The sequence below is a fragment of the Varroa destructor genome, unplaced genomic scaffold, assembly GCF_002443255.2.
Source record: "Varroa destructor unplaced genomic scaffold, Vdes_3.0 BEIS01000002.1, whole genome shotgun sequence".
NCBI classification, from domain to species: Eukaryota; Metazoa; Arthropoda; class Arachnida; order Mesostigmata; family Varroidae; genus Varroa; species Varroa destructor.
The window spans coordinates 58,591,295-58,611,724 of NW_019211455.1; the positions used below are offsets into that span (position 1 = coordinate 58,591,295).

Here is a 20,430-nt window from a genome sequence, read left to right on the forward strand (position 1 = left end):
GACACTTTGTTGCCATTGGCCGCCGTTCTTGTCTGTATACGCGGGTGTGTGTATCGTTTGTCTTACGTTCGTTTCGCTAAGCATCGGCCGTTATTAAGTCTCCGTCTCATCCGGTTGACCTTCTCAGCGAAACGCTAGCATACGGCCAACGGTTGTCACCAGCTATGAATGGAGTCATTCCCAGTGATAGAGCCACCACCGTCTAAGAGTATAGACAAAACGGCTATTGCCGCTGAAGAACAGTCAACTTTTGTGTTCTCTAGGCTTGGCTGGTTATGCGAGCCGTTAGTTACGTCGACACGGCTACCGGGTCAACGTGACTTGGAACCGTGCAAGTAGTCCGGCTAATGAACGAACAAATGTCCGTACTATAGTTTCTACTGCAGACGTAACTCATGGTTTTTTTTCTTGTATACATCAGTGTTAATAGGCGGGTACCAGCAAGTTAAACTCGAATAGTGAGCGTTTTGCTTACGGCCGCACTACACGCAGATCGTAATATAGAAAAACTGAACAATGAGTATAGCTACAAATAGAAATAGAAGCATTTGTAATCGCATCGTTCAGGTCGTCAATTGCCACAGGCTGACAACTAATACGAAACAACAGTTTCTTACAGTCGAAGTTCCTAGTAGTGAGTTGAATTTTTCCTAAAGCGAAGGTCAACTTTCCAGTAATGGATAGCCCAGATAGCTTTAACTTTCTTCATCTCAGAACGGAAGTCGCCTTGTCAACTAACAAAATCTATCTATCTATCTAGTTAGTAACGTTCGTCATAGGCTAAGATGTCCGTGTAGCTATCTCGACCCAGCTCAAAAGGAACCAAAGATCTGGGATTCTGCGCATCGGATAGATTAGTACGCAATTATGTTTAACGTCATGTGTGTTTTGAATTTCCCTCCAGCCATCATTGTATTGACTCAATTAATTAACGATCATAATCCCCATCTAGAAAAAGTGTCGGCATATCGATGTTATGTATGTTTCCTTATTAGCGGAAAAATAATAAAGAATCAATAGAAACTAATAGAATAATTAGTTTCCTAGGCGCAGCTTCGTCCATGTGAATTATGCAATAAACGTGCCGAACGCGTTGGCGATATGAATTAAGATATCCCGCGTTTTATAATCAAAACAACGTTTTGGCATAACTTCAAATATAGTCTGCTTCTAAATCGATTCCAGTTAGCGAATATTGCGATATTCACTAAACCATATGATCATATCATTGTTTTTGTCAACACATTCCGTTTAGTATGTGATACAAATCAGCAGATTTGTATCACATATTAAATTTCGTTCAATCATACTTATGACCAACGTCCCACGACAGTATTATCGGAAAGCATTTTGTTTAACGGAAATTCCGCTACAAGTACATTTTCAGCCCCACAAAGCCACATCCTGAAAACGAAAAACCGCAATAACAACTGTTACTTCAGGCGAAGTGAGCACGTTCGTGCGTATTTTTTACCTCTTTGTGCGCAATATGTTTTTAGTTGATGATTGTGTTGGCAATCTTCATGTGTTTCAAATTGCCGACCACAGATACGCATATAGCTATGCAGTACCTCAGTGTTGGAACAATCATTTGAATGAATACAGTTAAACACTAACGAGATTTCTTCATTGTCGAATCAGCAGGCTTTTTCCATATATTGTTATTATTATTGACGACTAAGTTGAAACGGACATTACTATTGCTTTTTTTATTATTATTATTATATTTTTTATATTATGTGTATATTTTATATTACATTACATATATATATATGAACAGAAGTCTGAACCCGTGGTATCGATTTCGTACTTGATGGGTGTGTTGGACGCTGACAAGAAACACCGAGTTGGCTGTCGCACAGCTATGTCCGAAAGGAACCCAATTAAAGTAGATGATTTTTCAAGCGAGGTAAAATCCTTATCGTTACTGTATACTGTACTCCGGCAATCAATGGTGCAGGCATCATAAAAGGTGACTGGCGAATATTTCATTTAAGAGCTTGACTTTATGCACGCAGCTGGATTTCGATCCGTTGTGTAATTCCAACACTTCAGCGTTTTCTTTACGATGTTATATCCAGTTAAAGAGCTATTGTTGTGCACTTGGCTTGTACAAGCGATTTTAACAAACGGAGATGAATAAAGCGCTTGACACCCTATTAAAAGGCCCTTTATTTTTTAACTGAGTCGCTAATTTTAAGCTACTTAAAAAAGCTTAGATTCCTCATTGTCAGTCGTCGAAGGCAATTTGGTGAAGTGTGTACGTTCTTTTTGTGCTAAAGAAAGTGGTTTCGAAACGCTGTATTGCTCTTCGGCGCCACTAACCGCAATTTTATGAAATTGTATAAAACAAAAAAAAACCAATACTTTGGTAGGCGTCGTGTTTCTCAGCTTGACACTGTAGGAAGTTTGATACATCAATATGCATGCCATCTGGCTAAAATCGACAGATGATATTAGAAATAAAGATCGGTTCAAAAGCAGAACAAACAGTTATGGTTTTCAGAGCGCAACACACGATATTTTACTGTCAACACAGAAAACATTAGCGTCGTAAGCCAATGTTAGCGGATATGAATTCTTCAACGGAGCACAATGCATTTTAGGCACTTTTAAGTTGGATAGAGATTTCATGAAGAAGACGTAGCATGGTAACACTGCCCAGGGTATCAGTCAGTAGAATGAAACCACATCAATGAATACCTCTCTTTGCGTAAACGGTGTGAAGCAAAAAAGTTATAGTTGATATTTAAATTGTTGCTTCGGCCTTGTTGCTAAATTTCTGAATAATTAAAATTCGTAGCTCTCGAGAAAAATAAATAATAATATTGGCACTGAGATTCGAGAAGAACAGGCTGCAGCAACAGCACCTGTGCACAGCATGCTGTGGTAAATCAAAAGGTGTTATAGATAAAAACTATTAACCTCTATTCTAGAGAAGATCCACGACTAGTTGAAAAAGCTATTTATTAGTAACGTCCAACTGCACCGATATAACGCCATAATTGTCTAAACAAATCGTATGCATAGAAAACATTTGCAAAACGAACGGGTTGTCTTTATCTGCTCTAATCGCTCGTTAAGCATACAATCTTGTTCCTAACCCGTTTCAACCTACTCTCTTGATCCCTAGCTGCCACGTTATAGCTGCAATTTGCGTTGATCCAAGGCAGCCATGTCGCATACAATTAACAACTTTTTTGGTTGACTTCAACGCCTATATGAAGGCAGATTTTTGTGTTTGTATATGGTAACTTATCAACCTCTATTTATACGATTACCCACTTATACTATCATGCTTGCGCGTACGGAGAGCGTCTAATTATATGAAACTTTAGTGGATGATATGCTTTTCATTGTCGCGTCAATTCATTTAACCTGATTGAAAGCTTCGTGTCTCCGAACGATCCCGCACAGAATTAGCCCCGCCTTACTTAATAAAAGCCTTTTGTTCGTGTTACATGTAAGTAAGTAAGTAAGTAAGATAGCCAAATTCAGATAAATAAACAAATCAAAAACTGTTAACGTTCTTTTCACCCCCCCAAATGTGGACAAAGTTACTGCCGCGCTGGAGTAAATCATGGGAATGTGCTCGATTGTGTTTGTACGTCTGGCTGAATATCTGTGTCTGTATATTTATATGGAAAACATGGACACTTGCACTTGAAAAATCCTACGGTGTAGATAGTACAAGATAATATAAATAAATTTCTCTTGGCCAGACCCAAATGGGGATGGGGATACAAACACATCCGTTCGACGAAAGCAACACCGGCGTCGTCGCCAGCGTCTTCTAATAGTGTCGCGCCAGTGGTGCTCCATCTGACATCGCCTCGAACCGGTCGAGTCAAGTGTACGAAAGAGATTTTCAGACCATTTCCAACCAACTATCCTGTCCCTGCATCAGCTGCCTTTGCTTTATGTCCAAAGTAGAACCGTAAAACTCACCGTTCTTGAACAGGAGCCAACATTGGAGAAAGTCTCCCGACCCGTCAAGGCCAATTCCATTAAATGCTGCCATGTCGCAGAGATATTATTATGTGTTCTTGATCTTCATATCGTCCATTGTCGCTGCCGTCTCTATGGCCAACACTTGCGGCACCAGCTGTAGATTTTTGCTAACGTTATATTTAGTGTTACCACTATTGAGGATGGTGATGTGTATATATATAATCGTAACAAATAGCGTTTTACCCGATTGTGCCTATACTGTATGGTTGCCTCACCTTGGCCATAACAACGTAACGATGCCGTCGTAATTGATCGTTTAGGGAATAGACGCTTTCCATACTATAATATCCAGAGTTTCTATATGTGAAATGTTGAAAAACATGTAAGTCATTCATATCATATTAAAAGATCTAACGTCTTCTAACATTTTTCTCTTCATAACATTTTCTATGTCTACCTATTTTGGATGGGTCATATTTTTTTTTTGCGAAATTTAGTTCTACCAAAAAACATCAGTTTGTTCAAATGCATTACGAATCCCCACCGTAAACTGTTAGCAAATAGGTGCCTTATCTTACTTGCTTATACGTGTATATACTTGAACTTCATACGCTTTAGCGGCCCTTACTCAGACCAACGCTCACAGTTACAATAAACGCACTGATCTAGGAGCGAACGAACGAATGAATGGCTGTTAAATTGTCGAAGAAGCTTTGTAACGTTCGTTTATTTTGAAAATGTCCGATACGTTATATGGGTGAAAGTGAACCGCTTGCCCGGGATGTTTCTGTTCGAGGGCAGGGCTTTAGCTAGGACTCGTACTTAGGGCACCTTAAGATGGCCTCATAACAGCAGGTGATGTGTGAGCAAGCCGGTGTTGTGCCGCTACCAGGCCGTGGTCGAGCACTGTCCCATAGTGGTCTCCCAGGATAGTGTTATGGTCGCCACTTCTCGATGGCTGGTTGTCCTCACGCGCGAAAGGGGAACGTCGGGGGGAGGGGTTGAACCTCGTGGGATAGGCACAACCTCAGAGAGCAAAACCGGTCTCCTGCGTCGACATCAGGTGCAGCACCGCGCAAAGGTTATCTGTTTTCACTCTGCTATAGAGAGTGGGGCACCCTGCGTAGGGCCGTTTATCGATGGTTCTTGAAAAGCAACGCCCCTTCGTTTTGAACGATCTTTCGATTTGTCGTCAGTTCTATACGTGATTTTTCGCAAGCCGCCCAGATTCAAAAGACTGCACGTCCTCACGTACAAAGTATATCTGATTTGCAAAATGGTAAAATGCAAAGGATACAACATATATTCTAGATTACAGTTAACGCACGAAAACGAACGGTCATTTCGGACAAACGCGGAGAGTACTTAGCTGTTCATTATTCATCAAACATACTGTGTTATAGACAACAATTAGTTTTTCGCTGTTTGTAACTATTCGTTTTTTAGACTGAAACGGGCACTATAAAAGTGTGCAAAAACTGACTCTTTCGTTTTCATTGTTTTTTTTTTTCTTGTTTCTAGCGGAAGTCGCGGTTATCCCAGAAAGTCAGCGCCTTAACGTACACGAAAATAGCTAATCAGAATGGAAAAAGAGCATTATTGTTAATTGTGACTGCCGTTTGTTCACGACGATTCAACCGTCCCTTTGGCAACCTCAGTTCATCATTCATATTCCTTACTTTAGCGATTGGTTACTGTTCACATGTACGATAATCGTCATACTATCATATCGATCGAAACGAACGTATAAATCTCTTTGGAGATATGCTCAATTGCAGGTGAGGTCGAGAAACTATATTTGGCGGTTGATATCATCGATATAAAGTGTCTGAGCGATCATTAAAGAACCACAATTTAGATTTCGATGGCCCTCAACAGGTCTGAGTCCATGATCGTCTTAGACACTAACCAGCTTCTCTCCACCGCGGAAATCTATAATAATTCCCAAAAGTTCACTGACTCCACTGTCGCTTTTGTCCAGGAAAGAGCAAAATTCTCTCAGCAATCGCTCCTTCTATAAAACGTCCTGAATTTTCTTAACTCTCAGGTCTCCTTCGGATGTGCAAGCAAATGTTCGCTAATATGCGAGAAAGCCTAAATACTTTGAGCTATGCTCACATAAACTTTACTTCTAGATTTATTTTAGAAAAACGTTATCGATCAACTTCAAATAGGTGCAATTTGAAGGGAACTGGAATACGAAAATAACGTTAAGTCAGATAACTTACGCTAGCTTCGAATTGACTAGATCCGCTCGATATTCGCGAAAGTTTGATTCTCGCCCGCTCGAATCGGATGCATAATGCGAGTTTGCTGTGGGCTGCTGATGAATTCGAACGAAGGCCAACAGAAAACGCGACGTGAGCACGGGTGCGCATAAAAGGGCTAAATAACGTTAAGCAGCCTAACAGCAACAGCCTTCTTAGACGATAATAATAGATACACAGATCAGGTCAACTGGCTCCATAAATATATCACAGTATGATTAGAATTAAGGAAGAAGACTTCTTTCTCAGACTGCTCGAACCAGAACTGGCCCTTATATCACGCCCATTTTATCAGGAACGATATTCATCGAAGCTTTTCCAGGGTTGTTGATGCTTGCTCGTGCTAGCTACTACGAAATGAATAAATCGAATCGTTGAGAACGACCACAAATATATATTTATTCAATTTGATTTTTGGTTCCCGAACTATGAGCAAATATATCTGTTAGGTTTATTCTTTGTCTTCATTCGAAAAGCGATACTTCACATCGAAGGAAAACACTGCTAGGTATTCGGAATGGGACTAAGTGGAGGTTAGTTAACGTCGTGTGTACGGTTTGTTCCTATTCTGATTCTCTGATAGAAGTTGAAGATAAAAAAAAAAAGCGATCACGCGGAAATTCGGCTTTTTGGATTGACTGCCAAAGACACAAGGGGCGATTCCACACAGAAGTGTCTTTGCACTAATTATCATCGGGGAATGATTGGCCTATGCAGCGAGAGTTGCCTGAAAAAAGTAGAATTACGCTGTAACATAAAAGTGAATAAACTGGACAGACTTGGTTCTGTTTTTCATTATACTACTAAGCAACAGACAAGTTGTGTAGTAAGCATAATTGAAACTAGCTCGAAAAGTAATCTATTGTAAAAATAAATCGTGCTGTTAGCTAAGTTAAACTAAGTGTCGGGTCGAAGATGCCTCGTGAGGAGCGAAGTATTTGTTGAGCGGTTTCTTCAACAATAGAAAAAAGTTTACAATGTAAAATCTAAAGGAACTAAATAATGCTACCTAATATGTTGCCCATTAGTGAAATAACAACTAAATCGATCAGCTTTACTATATACACATATAGTAGATAATACACAATAGGGATCAGGTATCTACACCATTTCATAAGATTAAATCGGCAGTACTCTTTAAAATTCGAAAGATGTGCAGCTCTCACATGCGTAAGGGATGTGAGAGGAATGACTTACGCAGGTAGTGTACCTGTTTACGCTCCATAGTTGCATTTCACATCAGTTAGTATAAATGGTAGCACTGGAACGTATCTGATCAAAATGCAGTTTTGCTCAGGCGGTACATGCAATTAATTACCCGCAGATATATTTCAGGTTCGAGGCTCCTTGAGAAATCTTTAAAGGTATAATACAAACAACTCCCGAATGTTTCTCTGAAGTGAACTGGTAAGACTGTGTTCCTGCGGACCTTTAGCAGCTGCTTGTTGCAAATGTTGTGTAGCTTTGACTAATCGAGTACTGCGTGTTACTTTTTTTTTTGGCTTTTACGCACACGATTATTCTCTACCATTTTATTGTGATCTTAAATTCAATTACGTTAGCTTAACCTGGTACACATGGGTTAAATAGGTGACATCCAACAACACTTCTGATCGTTACTGGCCTCTCAGTGGTCATAGTTTTCGAGCTGACTGAGCTGGCTAGCCTACGCTAAGCCAACGCCTAACATCCGCCCAGCTTGAATCAACCGTCTTATTATGATTTAGGCTCTATGATCTTTAAACAGTATGTACATACACTTTCACATCGACACACGTAATACGTCAAAAAACTAAGTTCGAGCCGCACTTACTATATTATGTTATCTGGAATTTCAATCTTGATCCGTCGAGCATGCTCTGATAGTCCTGAGAACGGTGGGCCGGACTAATCTGGACATGTCTATCTTCTGGCCAACACGGCTGTTTCAACGGATCAGAACGTCAAAGGTCTGCCTTGACCTCTTTATTTGCTACTGTTGTTACCTCTATTACATCACCCCAATGATCACGATGAGCTCGAGTAATTTGTAGTCTTTGCGTGAGTTGTATTCTTCACCTTCTGTTTCTCTTTCTCACGCGCTTTTTCTACCTCCAGCCTAGATATGTTTCCCTCTCATGGCCGGAACTAGTTTTAGTTAACTTGGTAGATTACGCAACTTCCTAAACAACTTCCTTTGATACTGCTGCTGTTCCTGCTACTACTATTATTAGTTGTACCGCAAGCACAGCCGCTACTATGAATCTAACGATCCACCTCGTGCATCTCTGGGGTTCATCATCCGTTCGGCCATTACCGCCAAACCTCCCACACTGTCACGCAGACACACACAAACCCACGAATCTAGCTGATAACTGCTACCCAGATTATTCGGGTCTGATGATCGTGTGGCTCACGAGAAGAGCTGACGACACAATAACGGCATTTTTAAGTGTTAACTACTACGTAACCTCTGAAGACGAGGCTAATTTATTACGTGTAATTAAGGTGAACTTCGGTAGAGTGTGTTTCTGCATAGGAGCTAGGCATAGCAGGAATTTATATAATTTAACAAACCGTAGGTGCCTTTTAAAAAATTTATAAAAACAACTAAGCTATCAAACAGTATTTCGATAACTAAATATTGCACAGCGGCTTGCCGGAATGTCAGACAACGCAAATGGCGTTTTACGTAACTCCAGAAAGCAGGATGATCAGCACACAGATGCACCCTTTACCTTCGGCACGCATAACCCCCTGTTTGAGTCAGGCATTGTCTGGATTCGTATCGCGTACGAACCTCTCTGCACGATAGCACGATCAAAGTTGCAGCTTCATTCTCTTATCTTAGAGATTGAATTAAGCCTTGATAAATGTTTAATGTTAATCGGCAATATCAAAAGAACAATAAAGACAATAAAAATTAAGATTTTATTAGTTTGTATGTTGCATTGTATAGACTGACAATTGTTGCAGGGCTAATCGTTTCAACAAAACAGTAATTTATCAAATAGGCAAAGCAGTCGCAGACTTATACCGTGCCTCATTCGTTTATGTTTCTGTTAATTTTAATCAAAATAGTTAGTCCGCCAGTCTAATTGTCAGCTCTATTATCAAGTTCATATTTGCGGTCGAGTTTCATGCGGATCTTGTGTTCTCACAAATTTTCCCGCTTACATCGCATTGTGTTTGTTTGCTTCTTAATGATCAGCATTAGATCATTTCCCAAGATCCCGTTATTTATGCAGCGACAATGAAATCCCTAATTCTAATGAGCTGTAGCTCGAGACATACCTTCACTTAGATGTCTGCGCGATCTAAACCGCATCTATCACTACATTTCATCATCAGTGAAAAGTCAGATCAGCTAAGGTGACATAGCTCCTCCTTACTACAAATCTATGTTTTCAAGACTTCGGCATATGAGTACATGTGAAGGGTAAATGGCCTCCGATCGAGTTCAAGGCACCCCTGCCTATTCTCTTTCGCCTTTAGCTCGATTATGTGTCGGGTTCAGCCAGGATCAGCGTTGACCTTTTGGGCCTCCAGACTAAGTTCAAGATCAGACGCGACTGAGTTGATGACATAACACTTTTACGCCACAACCAGCCGCCAGCATCCACCGGCAACAACTCTACTTCCTCTGCTTTCTCCTTAGTTTTACCCTTGTCGACACGCATTTTTCTCTCTCTTTCGCTTCTACATTTTAACCCAGCTGTCTCTAGCCCGTTCACCCAAGTCGCCCACAAGTTGAACCCGGAAGAGACTTGAACCTGAGAACACAGCACCTCATCGCAAACTTTTCAAGTTCTCCTTATCACAGTTGAAGAACCGTAGCAAGCAGTTCGAATATTAACGGGGAGCCCCCGGAGCCAGTCGTCGTCGGCTCAACTGGTGGCCAAAGTTTTGGAGTCTTCGGGTGCCAATCATAGAGCAGTTGGGGCGGCCGCGCTAGGATAAAGCTACAGAGAGTGGACGGTCAGAGGTCGAAGGCATCGTGAGAGCGAAGCCTTCTACGAGTTTGTCCTAGCTGTTCTTCATTCAGCATTGGTGTACACGGATTGGCTTTGTAGAAGGTGATGCGACTAGCAATGAAACTAAGCTACGTGCTGATATAAATTACTAGCACGGAGGGGTGAATGGGATTGTATGGAAAAAATATTAAAATGACACAGATACAATATAACAAATTGGACACAGTTTGTGGCCAATTTTAATTTGAGATTTTCCCTTTAAGAGCCGGCAATTACATAATCGGCTTTCCCTGTCTGCGGCAACCTCCTAGAAGCCTCTCAGTAGGCGAGACGATAATCGGGACTCTTCCTACTGTCCTAGTTCACACAGGGTCAATGTTTTCGGCAACTGAACTTTTTGCGTGCATTCTGCGAATTTTACAGGCAGTAACGTTGCCAATTTTTCAGGAAGAGCAATTCTCCAGAGCTGGCTAGCTAGCACTACCAAAACCAGGAGGTATTCAAACTGGGCAGCGAGCTATTCCATTAACCCTTTTTTTGCGCCCACACATTTTTACAGCGGCACTGCGATTAGCTTTTGCTCTCTCGTTACGTTTCTTTTTGCTTGCATCAAGACAGGATAGAAAAAAAGGGAGAACCATCAACATCATAAGGCCTACAGAATGAAACTCTCAAATCCGGAGACTAACCTAAACCGGTACAAATTAAAATGTATGTCCGAAGTTTTGAACTCGCCGCTTCGAACGTCGGACAACCCTAACAGCTAATATGATTGCGCTCTCTTTACAGTAGAACCGCAGTAATGGTGACAGCCACAGACAGAACGATAAGATTAAAGATATTTACAGTAGCAGCCACTCGAAGATGCACGAAGGACGCGGTACGCCGTGGGTAACTCGGAAGCAACAACGGATACCAGTAAGGTCGCATAGTTCGATGTTGTTTCCACAAAAACTGCGTGTTGTCACCCTCACTATTGAGTTTCATAGATCCGGTTCTTCTCCCAGATTACCGCCTGCATGCATAGTGGTCGTCTTTGTTAGATTACAGGTTACTGATTTAAAGTTCATTCCACTTCCAATACTTGCATTTAGGAAATGAATGGTTCTAAGACATCAAACAATGCTGAATATACCTCCTATGTATCTTTTGAAATGAGTATTCATTTGAAACCTGCAATGATAACTTGACGTGATTTTCTATAACGTCCTAAAACAATAAAAATAGACTATACGTATATAGTTTAACAGCAGAAATGTCTATAGTATATATTCTACTTTATTAAGGTAACGGTGCGCTCTGACATGAACCTTCCCGGTCGTGAAACACTGCCATCCACATAAAAAAAACCTTGAAAGTCTCGTTAATTGGATTAACTATTGTTCAGGTCAAATTAAAGGAAAACTGTTGTGTTTGCCTAAATATACAAGTGATGCAAAAATGTCTTTTATCAAATAATTCTATTAAAACGATAGGTACTAAATCGGAAAAATGAGACAAAATAAAAAATAAACTGATCTAAATGACAGTTTTAAGAACGCCAGAATGTATCGTTTGATTATATGTTTTACATGAGTAACTGACGATGTAGATATTGTGTGGTAAATTAGGGGAAAAATGCAACTTTTTGTAATAGATTATCACACCGTTTGTTCAGCGAGGTAAGATATTAAACCTGTGTGTTATAAAGGCGTATATTTATTGGGGGGAAAGATATTGCCTCGAGTAAAAAATTTCATTTGATCAAATTACTCTTTATTTTCTGTACAAAATACGGATAACTCAAGTGTACAACGCTCAAAGATTTTTTATTGAACAAAAATGTTCACAGTTACTGCCCTTCATTGCTTGGACCTATATGGTCGGTGTCTTAATAATTGAAAAGCTGTATGATTACTACACCAATTGGACGAGCTGGCTTATACAGACACCCGCCCATAAGAGAGAATGGCTGGCCGGAAGGTCGGAAGCGGTCGAAACGAAACTAAGCTATTGCGCATATGCCCGGGTTATCGTCGTATCGACCGTCTCTCAACTCACAGTTAAGCTGAAAGGCCGAGGAGGTAGCCCCGAAGTAGTATAGATCGTTTTCATAGAAATTGATTCTGTTATGTTATATAAATACACAGCATATGGTGATCGATTGTTTTTGGTAATAATAAAAAATAGAAGTAGAGTCGAAAAAATCACAACAGGTTTGGAATTGAATGTAATTGAATCATGAGACCATAGGTTAAGGGAGGCGGGATCCTAATTTATACCTTCGGAAGCTGTCGGAGGATATTGTGGCAGGCTGCATGAAAACCTTGTGTGTGACCATATGGGTCAAATAGAAAAATGCTGAATTTGCCAGTAAATGTCGATAGCGTCTGCATTGTCCGATGGGCAGACGATAAGCAGGAATCGTGGCTATCGTAGCGAGTGCTGGTGGAGAGTGGATTAGCTATCGGATGCGTATTGCGTTTTCAAACAACAACAACATTAGAGAAAGTAAGTGTTTCTTGGGGTGACAAAAGTTATTAATGAATGCACACAATATGAATAAATGTTCATGTGTTTATATGCTCGGATGTATAATCGGTATTATTGATACTACGTGAAGAGGCAAACACTTAATCATATATACATATACCAAAAACGTGGGCTGACAGACTCACAGTTCTTCTCATTACATATAAAATCAGCTAGCCTTGACTCAGTTTACTTAAAATAATAGTCGTTGCGGAAAATATAAGGGATAATTCAGTCACAGTGCCTAGAAAGGAGAACAAAAAGACTGCCATTCCTAAATGATCTTAATGTCAAATTATATTATGTTGATGATCTATATATCACTGAATACAAATGTTCAAACATCATTGGAAGTACTTGCTTCTTACAAAACGTTTATCGTAGCGAAAATCAGCCAATATCATTAGTGACAGAGCACGCCAATTCAACTACGGCTCACCACACTTAGTCACGGCCTAAGTGCAACCAAAACGCAGAAAAGCGAGATTTTACCCGTTTCTTTCAAGTCTACGTGTATCTTTAGCATGTTATTCGTTTGCAATCTTTGGTTATAACTAATCTCATATGGTTTTCTTGGCGAAGATTTTCGATGTATATGACTTCTGATTGGTCAGTAAGCATTAGGCTGTCCATAGGCGCTATGTCATTCGGAAATTACGGCACAGGAAACGAAGGCCACTACAGAGGAGATCATCGCAGGATGCTGCCATGCGCAGGCGGCCTTCTGAGCATTAAAAGAAATTTGAAGCTCCGTCTCCTCTGCGCAGTTCTTTCCCTCGTAGTTCTTAAGTGGCGCAGCGGGCGCCATGGGTGTTTGGAATAAAAAAAAAACCGCAGCGGTAGAGACCTATAACACATGGGCAATCTTCAACGACGCATCACAGCATAGAGTAGGACCGTTACACAGTAGCAAAGTTCATCTAAGCAATTTCCCTCTTTTAATGGGAACGCTTATCAACTATCAGCTAGACGATAAACATACCAAGCTGGACAATATTTATGCATTTATTTTCTAATAATAAAACTTGGATATGATGACGACAGCATCAGGAAAAGCGTTAAAGACCGATGAGAAAAGTTTTCACACTGAAGCTGGCTTCGGTTCGGTAGTAATAACGGCTGCGGCGTCTGCGAACAACCTATATTTTTTTAGGAAAAAACGCTTCGCGTTTTGTACTATGCTTGTGTAAGTATTTCTTCTTTTCTAGAGATGTGCCAGTACGGCTAATAGGTTGGATGCTAACAGTTTGCGGATGTTGCGGGAATCAGGAGAGTTAAAACAGATCGTAAAAGTTTTACCCAGCAGCCTTGCAAGGGGCCCCGTAAGCGATACCGTTCCCATAGATGACACGGCAATAGCGACCTGGCTAATATACTAGAGCTGCACGGTGAACATGAGGAAGTCTATCTATTTCAAAGTAGCCCGCTTTATCTGTGTACTTTGTACTGGTAGTATACGGCGATAGCAATAGGGACTGCACTGATGCTCCGCTATTTCTAAACCTATTGAATTCTGAAAGCTTGAAGCTTCGGGTGCTGGCGGCATCGCCCCCATAAAATAAGCGTTCACTTCACTTCATCTAACCTCAGCTTTGCTTCTCCGTCATCCCTCGTTCGCCTTCATCTGCCTGTCTACCTGGCTGGCCAGCTAGGCAGGCGAGATTGCGATGTAGGTAGCTACCTGCACTTCCTGCCGATATAACTGGATTAGGGGTAAACGACACATCGGCTTTAACCGTACAAGGCGTCTCGCCTCGATCAAAGGTCAATATTAACCTAAACGAAAACGGCAAGACAAGGAGCCGAAAGTGATTGCAGATCAGAAAGAAAGGAAACGGGAGAGGGCGGGTTCGCTCGACTCCAAAGACCTGGTGAATGCTTACTAAACGAACGCAGATAGACAATAAGGCGATCACGAAAGAAAAAAATTGATAAATTTACAACCTACCAATCTGACGAACTGCTGATCGATCTTATCCCGCGCTGGCAGCAAGTTATAGTTGTCAGGTAGACGAGTTGAGTGTAGACGAGAGTTAGGATGAACTTTCGATGAGTGCGAAAAGTCAAGCCAGGGGTGCGGTATAGATAAACAGACTAAGCGCACCGTGGTCGCGTAATAGAACGACAGTGGGCGCTGTTTTGGGTGCTCGTCACGATTACGAGGTAGCATCTTCTAATGTTAAACTGTTCCAAGTGAAAATTTGACAATGCAGTGTCATGTGACCGCGCATACCCGTTAGAAGTCATGGTGTAAGGTCATAAAATAAAGCAGAAGAAGTTCTGTTCTTCACCAGCTATTAGAACAGAGAGACTTTATTAATTCATACTTTTCCCACGCTACGGGCATACGTGGAGCGCGCTTAATGCGCTGACTGAATGGCCGTCTTTCGAAGTCAATGCTTTGCCGATACACGCTCAGTTTGTGATAAATAGTATTCTTCGCTAATAGTTTTTGATAACTTACCTGATTAAGTAGACTCATTTAAGAGCCGTCCGAAACTCAACTCACATTGTCCGGCTTGCGGGTCCACTCACGGGTTTCATTTGCACTTTATTAGTCTCGAACATAAAGGTAAAGGAACAGTGGTCTCTTTTTCATTGTACTGATGTATTTCGATAACCAGGTTACAAGTCACGGTTCACATTCGTAGTCAGCAAAATTCACCTTTACTCACAAGTTGATGTTGAACACAAGCAAGAACTGCTTATTGCGAAGCGAAAACTTCAGGCGTTATTAAGTTAATAGCCACTTGAAGATATAGAAGATGCATGGAAAAAGTGCTGTTTTTTTGTAATCTCGACCTGTGCGCATCGACACGCATTATTGACGAGGAAACATTGCACAGTGCAGTACGATTATAGAAGTCGACCCGACACCTGCTATTGTTCTGTTCCTTCTGTCCAAATAGAGCGAATTCGATGAACCATGATTGCAGAGTACGGAGAATTCGTGGATGTCTCTCCCCTAAACCAAGGAACGTAAACTACAACAATGGCATTAACTGGCGGATAGCAAAGGAGGTCGCTCTAAATGATTCGCGGGACTTCGAGTGTGGTGTAAAGCTACCACAAAACCATAGCTGGTGTCTCGTTATTGGCAAGGTAAGCGCTTCGTAGATCATGATTCGATATCGCCATTTAATGTCGTCTCCAGTTGAAAACACTCGCCCTAGTTCCTCTTCAGCAACGTCATCTGAGGCGACACGTCTATGAGATAGCTATTTATGTACATTGAGCAGTTAGCGACATAGTTCTCGGATTGGCGAGAATATTGCTTCATGTCTAACTGTGTAGTGTGGCCTCTATTTGTGGTTCGACGCCTTCTTCGTCACCGATTGTTGCCAAAACACCAGTGGGCGGCGAGATCAGACAAAGAGCTGAGGCAAGTGAGCTAAAGATGGGTACGCGTACTATATACAACACATCGAATAGTTCCAAGCTGACCAAAGACGTCCGTCCGTCCGTCCGTTCGTAAAAAAGCATAACTTTCACAAGTTGAATCAAATGAGCGGTTAAAGTTTAGATTAAATGTCTGCTACTGGTATATATTATATAGTTTCATGAAAACGTATTCTGCCCGATAGGTATATAGTGTAACAGAAAGTTTTAAAGTAAATGTGCAGTAACAGTTACACACGAAATGAAGAAAACACACGAAATAGCAGCAAATGTAAAACCCAATTGGTGACATGTTCGTCTCGAAAAGTTTGACTTAGTTTTGGACTAATTTCGGAAGCTTCCGCTTACCATGCTTGCGGAGCTATGCCATAGTAGATGCATACCCCTGGAGAAAGTTATGCAAGTTGAGGCCGAATGCCAATGCTACAAAGTGATTTAGGGATTTAGGGTACGTAACGTCCGTTGTAGCTTCGGTTTGAGATGTGCTGGTTCCAACTGCCTTTACGAGATCAAAAGGATCATACAAACATAGTTAATTTTGGCGAGCTAACAATATAGCTTGAGCTACATAGTGTTGTCCACTTTTTCCGCACAATTTTCGTGCTCTTAAACATACATGTCTTTAAATGTGGGAGTAACTAGTAAACCATATTTCACAAATAAATAAAATACTAATTGAATGAAAAAAAACACAAAAACGGAATCAGCTATTAGAGTATATAATAGCTTATATGATGTTCATAAACAGTTTCTTGCGTATCTAAAACTAAACTTCTAGTCAACTCAATCGAACTTTCTTATCGATGATAGCGAAGTTGTTCGTATTTAATTAAGAATTAAATAGGCCTTTCTTTTGCTTCGTGAACACATGTCTTAGATCTTCATTTTAGAAAGAAGTAGCTTTGCTCGAGCTACACCTAAAACAAGTGGCCGTTCCAAGCCTATCCGGTCTTTTTACCTTCCAAGCCTTCCGGTCTTAGTGCCCTTTTACCTACTTTACAGCACTTTTATTGAGCTCTTTATTGTTTTGTATTCTGAAACAGGTCTAATAAGTAAATCACTGATTTCGAGCATAACATTCTAGTGTCCAATGTGTACTTAGATACCAGGCAATAACCGACATATTCAAATGGTTATCTGGAAAGCTACCGATTGCGTGGATTTTTAATCTCACGAGTAGTAGAAACCTTAGATGTAATAGAACGGAACTTAGCCATTTCTAACTGTGAAACTGTATCTGCCCAACATGAGCTGCAATAACGTAAAACAACCCTTACCAATTGAAACAATCTTACTGAGCTTAAGAACATCTGAAACTATGATCTTCTAGCTGACTCTGTAAACCAAAAATAAGTAGATAGAATATCGGGGGTGTGCCATTCGTGCGTCCTTGTATATTACAAACGTACATTTTTAAATTAATAGAAACAAATAATTAGCAAAAATAAATAGACGAATGCAGAACAAACACGTATTCCGCCATAATAACGCGAGCACGCGATCAAGGTCTACAACTGATTTTCCACGTTTTCCATTAGCTGAGATCAGGCCGTAGCTGAGGTCTAATGACATTTCTTAACATTAAATAAACAGAGCACAGTTTTGAAATTTTAGAATTAAGAAGTGTCGAGGAGGACACCATGCTTTGTGGTTGTATACGTGACAAATAGATAAAACACATTTAAATAAAACTGTGTCTTAAAAATATTTTACTTCTAAATTGGCATTTTTCAGACCATCCATTGTAGAGACATTACCAAAAAGTTGCGCATCAAGACTTCAATTAAAAATTGCATGTGACAGAAGTTTGTTCTGAGTGTAATGGAATTAGATTAGCTAATTATATATCAAAAATGCAAAACAGTGGTCAACAATAGAGACGTCTATTGTTACCATTACTACCATTCACCTATTACTACCATTATTATTATCACATGGATTAGCCGGAATAGCCTCTTGGCAAGATTAAGCCAAACTATAGCTCGCAGGATCTAAGGTAAAGCGAACTGTTCGGTGCTAGCACTCCAAAGTCTTGGACTTGAAGCAATAAAATACGTCAACTTCAATACATTACCCAGGAAGCTTGTAAACAGATGATCAAGCAGAACACGGTGTATAAATTTTATGTCAAGGTGACATTTCACCAAAGTGGCAAGTTGCCTAATTGCTCTACCCAGGGAATTTAAGTTGTTGCAAAGGGTGCGAAGGAGGGCAGTTGATAACGTGCATTCCGCGAATGTTTCAAAACGGTCAATTTCGTTTGGAAGGTAAGAGTTTGTAGTACTGAAAAGTTTCTTTCAACGGCTACTATACACTAACACTTCTTCAGGCATCATCACACACTCTAACTAGGGAAAGTGGCCTTGACCTAGGAACGTAATTCTCATATTACCCAGAGGTAAGCCATTCCCGTACAAAGAACCGCGCGTATAAGGTCCTATCTAGTGTGCTCCCATTATTTTGAAAGCGTATTGCACTTTGAATATTGACTTGGAAACCTAGGCTATGACGTCCATAGCACGTAGCCAAATTTACTCAGACACTTGTCTTATCATGTATTAAGGTAAGGGTATATTGAAACAGTTACAAAGATATATCTTGAATAGCCATTTTGGTCCTTATGTATTAACATTTGGGAAACCCTCTATTGGTTGTGTTGATTCAAATTTCGGTATGTTCAGTGAATCTACGAGAGGTAAAAGCGGCTTTTCTCTTGACACCATGCGTCACGTATAACTGAGGGGTCAGGTGTTTAATTTTCTACCTAATATACGCATTCTACGAATATAGAATCTATAGCAAAACTATAAAACATTGTTCCAGGCGTTTGTTTGAAAACTTCGTGCACAACGTCTCGAGGGTAGTTCGATCAGATCAGTTCGTTAGCGGATCTCCTCGAGCCACAGGGAGTAGTGCTTCTATAGTAGTAATAGTCGAGCGCTCCTTTGAACAACACTACTATTTAAGAGATCTAGGGAGCGTCCAACGAGTATGCGTGGACGCAGTCGTGACTGAAGGAAAGCTTCTTGGTCTGCGGCCAGTTTTATCGCCTTGCAATCGCTATTCAGCAATCTCGCTACACGAGCCCGCCAATGGCCGCAAAAGCAATGCTATTTGAGACAAAACCGCGACATAGCGGCGAATGCTTATGCTAGTTCAGACTAGATAAAAGAATATGACGCTCCCGACTGTGGTCCAATCATTAGGCCACATTACATTGTCGTGCGCTCCGCGACCCCGTTAGCATTCCAGCATTAATCGTGTGCATTACACCGTTATGTACCTTCGTATGTACTTATCGCTAAGCACAAGAAGTCGTCCTGAGAAACGGTGTCATACTGAAAAAGTACGGCCATATATTCATATTAATTTCTTATGTAGTACAATACTGCACCTTGTGAACTTAAACTATACAGAACTCGTTTGTTTCATTTAGCTAACACAAAATTTTCAGCACAACGCTAAGTGATAATTTGTTTGTCGCCATAATTCTATAAATATAGTGCACGAGTTTATTTTTGTAAGTCATAGCTAGTTCGCTCAGCTGAGCAGACTACGTAGATTCCAATTAACGTAATACGAAGCGAACACGTGTAGAAGCAGATTAGTCAGCGTAGATCTGTGAGCGAACCGGTGAGAGCCCCCACTTTTTGACCTAAGGCCACGCTGTGTAACATCTACGCCCAGTGACCTATCGCGTGGCGTGCAGACACACATGCAAGTATCAACTGGAAGCGTATTACAACCTATGCCAATTTCCAATGTCGACGAGATGTGCCTAGGAAATCAAGTTTGTCTACGGTAGTGTCGCTTGACCATCACTAACGTGTGGCGTTATGACGGATCGGTCATGCCACAACTCGATAACGAAAGCCATCAATCGTATCAAGTTGGACTCATCATTGGGGATGATCTGCTATTCAGCTTTCGTAACCGAGTATATTTAAATGTAAGCATAATACTATTCTTTCGTGTTTCGACACTCTACTCTAAAAGAGCATGCATACATGACGAAAAAGACACTCAGATCTATTATACATCACAATATATTTATGTGGGTAAAAGCAATCCTAACTTGTCATTAAATTTGTCTATTTCAGTTCATTGCACGAAGCCAAATGATGGGCATAAAACAAAGCAGCAATAACAGAAGAACACCTCCGAATAAAAACAAATTATGTCTTTTATTTGTAGGCACACATAAATCTTCTGCGAAAAGAAAGATTTCAGCCGCTTCTCTTCAGTAAATTATAATCGACTAATTTATGGTTGCTCAGCTAAGTAGTATAGATATTATTTATTATAGATTATTATAGATAGAGCGTGAATATCGTAAAGACAAGTGTGGA

General features: G+C 40.6%; 1 protein-coding gene across 3 annotated transcripts in view; it reads right to left on the minus strand.

Annotated features, from left to right (window-relative positions):
- LOC147758064 (uncharacterized) overlaps nucleotides 1–16,104 on the minus strand; it is a 47,694-nt gene extending 31,590 nt beyond the window's left edge. Inside the window, exons 1-2 of one of the 3 annotated variants that reach the window (XM_086978754.1) lie at nucleotides 15,147–16,104; nucleotides 14,631–14,866 (exon numbers count right to left, since the gene is read on the minus strand). In XM_086978754.1, coding sequence (XP_086834880.1) covers nucleotides 14,631–14,852 — 222 coding nt within the window. In that variant the 5' untranslated portion in view covers nucleotides 14,853–14,866; nucleotides 15,147–16,104. Of the gene's footprint in view, nucleotides 1–6,311; nucleotides 6,946–14,630 lie in introns of those variants that run through there. The other 2 variants (XR_015320018.1, XM_086978755.1) reach the window with 2 other exon arrangements.
- Between the last annotated feature and the right edge of the window lie 4,326 nt (nucleotides 16,105–20,430).